Genomic DNA, 8073 nt, shown 5'->3' with positions numbered 1-8073 from the left:
TGGACCGGATAAAGTGGTTATCTGAGATATTATAGTTATAGTTTTATAAAAGGGAGAAAGTAAACTTTACAGTCATGATTTGAAAGACTTGATAAAAAGTTTAGTAACGAAGTTTTGTTTTGGATGTGAATATTGTTGTAGACTAGATAAATTTTAATTATGACACAACAAACCAGAGTAAGTCACAAGTTTTATGGATTATTTTCAATAAAAGTCATTGAAATATTTGAAAAAGTGTATAAATTGCAACGCTATTCACTGTTGGTTTGTCTTCTGTTATTTTTTAAAAGTTGAACACGACCAGCCTAAGCCACATGCCTTGAGATATTACAAAAGAAAACATCAACAAGGTAATTCGTAACAATTCAATTTTTTTATGAAAATTTGTAGGCTACACCCTTTTAGTTTAGGCAACAGATAAAATTCCACAAAAAGTAGGCTATGTTGTTTCGAGAATATACAGTAAGGTGAAACAGTTTATTATATCATGGTTAACAAACTGACAAATTTTGACAAGTTACATGAAATCCATAGGCCTAATGTTTCTAATTACGGTATTGTTCCCACAATAAGATTTCATTCTCTTGCAGTTGGGTACTGCAGTTATAATGTGTCCACTTTCCATTAGAAAATACAGCGCTTGCGTGCGTAGCTACCTATAATTTATGTAAATACAAACTATCCAACAGCAATTTTCGATAAACGTTCTTCATTTGTAGCTCAAGAGCTACTGAACTGACATATTGGGATATCTTTTTTCTCCGGTTTTCTCGTTTATTGCTCTCACAACAAAGCAAATCGATGTTGTGCCTGACAACGCAACAATTGTGTGCTTTCCCGCTACATTACTTTCTTTTCACTCCCATACGGCGCCGCATTGTTCTGTCGGCTTATAGCAACGGGTATAGCGTTTGTTTAATTACAAAGAAGAGCTAGTTTTAAAGAGATTAAAGGTTCATTGTTGTGTTTAAGTGTATATAGTTGAGTTGAGAGTATGGCCAAACGAAATAGACTACACGACTATTATTTGAAGTAAAAATTAAAGCTACGGTATTGTAAAAACGCTAAAATAGCTAGCGTGGAAGCTACACCGTTACTTATGGTCAGAGAATCGCAACTGATCGCTGAGTCGCTGTATACTACTAGTGAAGTGAGTGCTGATAGCCAGGAAGAACGCTCCCTTCTTCACGCTATCATGTAGTTGAAGAAGTAGTTTAAGTTAACTTTATTATGAAAGCGAAGAACAGTAGCGTTGACAAGAGGGTCCAGGGGGTACTCTTGGGTCCGAGATGATTTTAAGGGCCCGTAAACTTTCCAAGGGACCCAGGAACTTTAAAAAGCTACCGCGTATTTTTAGAATATAGTGAATTTTTCTCAAAAATGTCTTGATTTGAGGGTCGTGAAACTCATTGGTACGCTGGTACAGGGTCCAAATTATCCTCTCAACGGCTCTGGCGAAAAGTCAGCATTTCGGCTTTTGGTTGAATTAATTCTCAAAAGTAAAATACGTGAAATATTGTTACATTTGTTGCCCATTAAAACAGAAACCGAAGAACTTTAGAATTTACTACACTGAAAGACTGCAATGGCGATGGCACATCCCAACCCAGGTGTTGGCAAGCGTAAAGTCTCGTTTGTCCAGGTTCCACTGCGAAGAGTCACGTCTGCACCTCCTGATGTTGTGAGGCTAAGGTCTATGATATACCCTTTGCATGACAAACAAACAAATGCCATTAAGGTAAGCTAATTTTCTAATAACGATTACAAACACCGTTTTTCGAGAAAAAAAAATAGCATTTTTTGCTTTTGACTAAACATTATTGGTTGAAAATTACTGCTACAGGCAGCTTAAGAGGTTTACTGAGCAGCTTAAGAGGTGGCTGGACAAACGTTTCTGACCCCAGCTACGCAGTAGCCTACGTGTTTGTGACACACTGGGCCAATCTGCTTGGATACACGAGAGGGCCACTAAACGTTGTAAATCTGCTAGCGACTTTGTTCAAATAAGTTCTGACCGTTTAAACATTACGAAATCGGCATTTGGTGTTATTTGAATTTCGACATGTGAGAAATCATTACCTTAAGCTATTGCTTTACAAAACTTGGCATAAATCTAATTAAAATATTTTGGCACCTAAGAACCAAACTACAAGATATCTTGAATGTTTTGGAAGATTCATAAAGGCTATTTGGAATAACGCACCTGCTAATTCATAATGACAATCTTCAGCATGCAATGCATATTTTATTTGTATAGGCTATAACTAAACTTTATCGTCGTTTTAGATCCCTCACTGATATCATGAAAGGCACAGATAGCTTTAAGAAGGGCCGCAGGCATATTTCTCTAGACTCTAGAGCAGCGTAGTCTACTGCTCATTCATGAGAGAAATCAAGAGCGAAAGTCGAAGGGGCGCCACTTCGCAATCGACAGCGTGCTTTTAAGTGTCTCGTCAAAGACACCGCCACATGCTCTTGAACGGTGTCGACCCACGGCTTTTATCACTCGGCCATGCAGCCGGACATGTAGGCCTAGCCTACCTGCGATGAAGGGAAACGTTGCCTGCATGCGAACTCTTGATGTTGGGTTCTCAGCGAAGGCAAGTCGATCCTTGTGCTCTGTCAGAGACAACGTCGGTTTGTGGTACTGAAGTAAAGCAAAATCCCGAAAAGCGGTTTTGGCTGCTTCGTGCCACCTAGCCACTCTTCAAATAAAGTTTTTTTTTTTTCAAACAAAGATCAATTTCATACCCTCGAAGTTGTGAAAATATAGGCACCAGGCTACTCGCTTCACAAAAAAATATGTAAGTTTTATTCTAATTATCTCGTCAGAAACACGCCAAAGATTCATGGTCAACCGAGTTGAAGAGAAATGGGTCAAGCGTGACCACCTACAATGGACTTTACACAAACAAACGCTTGGATGAACCAACACAGAATCGAGTTAGACCGTCGTCTAAAGAACGCATAAACAAACCCCATCCCCCAAAGTGAGTTTTTTTACCAAATATTGAATGCAGAAAAGTGAAATTTGGAAAATGTCAGTCTACGTATCACGTGTTATCCATGTTTGTACCATGGCAGTAGCCAGTAGATAGCTTTCAAACTGCAAAGAGAAACATGTACCGTTTGTATCATGACTTCATACCAATTGTAATTTATTGTGTAGCCTACTCACGAAAACCATTTTTTGAAACAGAAGGAGTAGACCTAATCATCAAGAGCGTGATTGATAAGGAAAAACTGCCCTCTTGAAGACCAAAATGTAAAAAAGAGGCCCGGATTTGTTGGGCCATAATTTTCATCAAAAGCAAGACACAATCCTGTAGTCGACTTACACCACTACTGTTTATCTTCAGTAATAATTAAACTTTCCATTACTTTCTCAAATAGATTTCTCAAACCCTTATACCCATTACTTCTCATCATCCATCATAAACAGCGTCATCATCATCGCAAATACCAATCATTGTTTATTATGTTACAGCGTTTTTCTCGTCACGCGCTTGAAAAAGGTTGATGGCTGTTTTGAGCCTTTGGAAGCTGCTGCCAAGAAATATGGAGGTGCATTTCTTGACTATTTTAAAGTTAAAAATACCAGTTAATAACCAATTTCCTAATGTCACCACCAGTTTGGATTCATGCTGCCCATCTCCTCGTTGTGAGTCCTGCTAATTTACGTTTGTGAAACGAATGGCAACAACCAGAGACCGCAACTCACAGTCACAGGGCACCCGGGGCAGTTAAAGGATAAACCTCGGCCCGGTGTCCAAAGAGAGGAAATCATCCTGCTTGATGGGCACACCATGCATTGACTGCTGTGCCTGGAAACATAACCTGAGGCGGTCTTGGACGTAAGAAGAAGACCAGTTCATTGTGAGACCCAAACTTGAATCTCAATTGTGTTGTTTTAAAATATTATTGAGATGAGAAAGAGGGAAGGGTAGATGTAGTCACATAAATGATACAGAAATTTGGAAACAGAATGACATCAAAAAATGTTTAGCCGTTGCGGAATGACAAATAATAAACCTTGAAATCATTGCACGTTAGTGAAAATAAAAGTTTTATTTGATATTTATCTGACTTATTTGTCTGTTTTATTTGATATACCTGTAGCAATGTATACGGCATGCCAGGAATTCATGTATTATTCACTGCAACTTCACCGTGCAATTGGACATACCACAGTCCACAGATAGATTTGGATTGGTTGGTTCAAACACGTCACACAAGACGATTGCATTAGCCTATGCATTATTGGATATTTTTCATCTAAAAAGCTTAACTTTTATTAATTTTTTGCTTGCAAGGGACTAAAATAAAAAAAAATCGACATCGGCCTATTAATTATTATCGCTCGCAGTCTTTTTCCATCAAATTTAATCACTCTGCTTTTAGGTGATACTCAAAAGGACCTGAAAAAATATGTTTCTGAGCATGAAAATGACATCAGACGTGACATGGCAGGATCACCTCTTCAGCGACCCCATACTTCAATTTCAACAAGGGATAGAGATAGGGTCAAGATGCAAACATTGATGGGTCAAGTACCAGCACAGGCTGCAGAAGCATGGATTGAGCTAAGCAGCGACAGAGGTAGCCTAAGCTATAACTTAATCACTGGCAGTAAGCTATAGTTTGTACATTTATTCAACGTTAGGAGATTTTAAATCAAAGTTTTCATATCAAGATTGAGAGAGAGATTGTTTATAATCTACTTAATAATTTATTAGAAAGTTAAATACGCAAAGAGCAAAAAGTGGACAGGATGGCGAGAAAGTCAATCTTCATGTTCACGTTCAGGTATGCTGATAAGTGTCCTGCCAAAAGAACAACCGCATGAGCTTGAGCGGTGTCAAATTCAAACCGGCGCCCTTTCGAGTGTAGTAGTGGCCCAATATTATCGGGGTTAATAGGCTACCACAACTGTGAAAACATTAAGCCATCAAAGAACTGGTTTAAATATCCTGCAGACAAAGTAGGTTATTAACCGATGCAAAAACGAAACGTGTAGCCTACAGAGACCCACTAACGATTTGTTGGCTGGATTTATTAGTATCACAGCTTAACAGCTATCTCGATGACTTTCCGCTCACTGCTACCTGTTGTGTAACATTTTCAATCGCAGTAGGCCTATTGATATCATTCTTGTCAGTGAAGCAGTGGCGGCTCGTCTTAGTAGGCTGCAACCTACCCTCTTGAAATTGGTGAATATTGTTAGGTGATGATTGGATTTGGTTTTTTTTTTGGATTTGGGTTAATCTATATCTTTTGTCCTGGTGTTGGTGTACATCTGTAGGCCTATACCATCATTACATAAGTGCACAATCCAGTTAACAATGATGCTAATCCTTGGTAACTTAGTAAGTTTTTAACATGTTTCAGTGAAACATTTTTGCAGCCTATCCATTAAAGATGGTCACTAGCCGCCACTGAGTGAAAAATATAACCAAATGAAAACCTGTTGTTACAATGTGTGTTTTTAAACAGACAAAGCCGCCATAATCGACAACTTCAAGAAAACGAAAGCTCGAATTAAAAAAGAGCTTCAGGCCACGAAGTCATCAACAGCTCATCATCATCACAAACGCCGAAATTCGACTTCACAAACCAAAGTTTCCAAAAAATTCGAAGAAATGTATTTAACTACAAGGTGTATGAGGAAATACGGAGCTGAAGGTGGCCTATTGCTAAGTTTACGACATTTTCACTACTAGTTGTTTCACTTTAAGTCAGGACCTCAACCGAAAGCTCTCATATCTTGGTAACTTACAGTAATCCCCGCTTATTAAACCCACGGTTAATAGGCCCACCCGCTCATTAAGCCCAATGTGGGCCGGTCCGGAATTATTGAATGCATGGGAGTGGCAAAGAAGTGTATCCCGCTTAATAGACCCACCCGCTTAATAAGCCCAAAATCGTCCGGTCCTGAGGTGGACTTTTTTAAGCGGGGTTAAACTGCTGTATTAATAATTTTAATAGAGTGGGCTGCTAACGCAATGTTGTTTTATTTTAAAGAGGGCGACGCCGTGAGGAAATTAATGGATTGCTTACGGAATGCGCCTCCTCGTTTCATCCCGAAAGAATGTCCATATTACTGCACCTCGAAAAATACTCCAATGCATTCTTCTCAACGACGGCCGTACTATGATTTTCAAATTCATCCGGAATGGCACATGCCTTGGCATAAGTGCTACGAAACTGTGAGGCATTGAAAGCGGCCAATGGCTCAAAAGGAACATACCAAGCTGCAATGTTTCTGTCTTGCCAGCTGAAAGGCTAACGAAAAAGTTCCAAGGCGAAATGAATCCGTTCAAAGTAGACACCAGAGCAAAATGAGCCATTTTTATACCTTCCATCTGGTTAAGCCTGAGCATTAAAAATGGTCGGTTTTATTAATCCTTCTTCATATTTGTTCCAAAACACTTTGCAGGCTATACCATCTTTTCATTTACATGGTTGATCTAATGTGACTTATTTATGCTTGCGCTTAATTTGCCAGTCTTAAAGTAGGCTACGGTACCCTGAAAGATAATGCAGCTTACCAGTACGGTATTTTGAAATGTAGCCCAGTAAGTGAGTTTGCGCAATAAGTTACTTCGCAATAAAATTGTACATTTATTATAAAAATGGTTTGAATATCACTTCAGTGGCCTATTTGTTGGTAATATATTGGTCTGGGTAGCCTACGAGTATAGCCTAATTGAATGATTGATTTCATCTTTATCCTCAAACTGGGAACTCTTCTTTGAGAGCTTCATCCTGGCAGCTTCGCATCGGCTACTAATTGTAGGCTAGAGGCTTTGAACCACTGACGCATGCCCGGGCACCGAAATTGAGAGAGTAGAATTTTCTAGGGTTGTTGAAGTGTTGTTACCGAGGAATTATTCCATCCACTATAAGGTGTCAATTCACTACATTATTTGTATCTATAAGTGTTAGGTGTTTAGATAAATGCAAAATATAGGCCTATAGGTTCGTTTTACCACCTTTTTATTGTAGGCAACGTCCGATAACTTAATGGAATCAAATATAACTCTAAACTCTCCAAGGGAAACAAAGCAATACTGTATTATAGGGCGTGTTGATTTAATTTATTTTGGAACTTTGCTAGGGAACGTATATAAAAACATGTGTATAGATATCTATAATTGAAATCCAAAATTATTATTCGATTAAATAAGATTTAGCTTGGTAAATTTAGGTTTATTTAAAATACAACAAATAAAAAAAAATTGTTTCGATTATGGTCATTTTTTAGTTATAAGTTCTTCAATTCCATATAAATATGACTTTAAATTGTTTCTAATTTGTTATAGTCTTCATTTAAAGATACTTTTTCAGCTTTCAAGATTTGTTTTTATATCAGATGCCAGGCGCGGATTTATGGGGGGGCAAGGGGTCTGCCCCCCCCGAAATTTTGTGAGAAATTGTTGAAATTGTATGCTTCCGCATCAAATGGTTTGATATGCTTCTAAACACCTGATATTAGTCCCACGGCGGACTTAACTTATCCCGGGGGGAAATAATTTCTTGTTATTATTATGGTTGAAATGATCCATCGATCAGACTCCGTATTTTCTTTTATACAACTTCAAATACATTTTAATGGCAACATTTGTTGGAGCTGACTCAGCTGAAATCAACGCTGAACCAAATGACGTCAGTTGAAACAATCTGAAACCTTGAATGGCTGTTTTATAGTTTTTAGTCTTCATTATTTAATTTACAATTTCAATCAATTACCGTACATGCCTGCAAACATGCAAATATCCAATTGGTCATGGACACTGCATAGTGCATACAGGGTTTTAAACCAGATTTCAAGTTTACTTTCAAGATTAAAATATTTGCATTAACTTGTTGAAAATAAATTTAATAACGATGGCTTCTAAGAAGAGGGACTTTGACGCATATGAGCAACTTATTGGAACAGGTCAAGAGATGTTGCCTTCTGAGCTTCCCATTCTGAGATGTCTTCTGAAATATGGGCTACTGTTGAGAGAACGAAGCTGTGAGGATGTGAGAAACTAGCCTACCCTCTATCTAATCTGGCAATGGACATATCCC

General features: G+C 38.3%; 1 protein-coding gene across 2 annotated transcripts; it reads left to right on the top strand.

Annotated features, from left to right (window-relative positions):
* The first annotated feature begins 224 nt into the window (after window positions 1–224).
* LOC145767271 (uncharacterized) lies at window positions 225–6620 on the top strand. 2 transcript variants are annotated; one of them, XM_082579061.1, is made up of 7 exons: window positions 225–350; window positions 1545–1738; window positions 2833–2990; window positions 3488–3564; window positions 4402–4599; window positions 5494–5682; window positions 6022–6620. In XM_082579061.1, exons 2-7 carry the CDS (start codon window positions 1586–1588, stop codon window positions 6216–6218), a joined length of 972 nt encoding a protein of 323 aa, XP_082435187.1. In that variant the 5' UTR covers window positions 225–350; window positions 1545–1585; the 3' UTR covers window positions 6219–6620. The 2 variants fall into 2 exon arrangements, with proteins under 2 accessions (XP_082435187.1, XP_082435188.1); XM_082579062.1 differs by having other exon boundaries at window positions 276–350; window positions 1562–1738.
* Window positions 6621–8073: the final 1453 nt, after the last annotated feature.

Source organism: Aplidium turbinatum, chromosome 3, assembly GCF_918807975.1.
Source record: "Aplidium turbinatum chromosome 3, kaAplTurb1.1, whole genome shotgun sequence".
In the NCBI taxonomy this organism is placed as follows: Eukaryota; Metazoa; Chordata; class Ascidiacea; order Aplousobranchia; family Polyclinidae; genus Aplidium; species Aplidium turbinatum.
The sequence above is the reverse complement of the archived record's forward strand: the minus strand, read 5'-3'. Positions and strand labels throughout refer to the sequence as shown.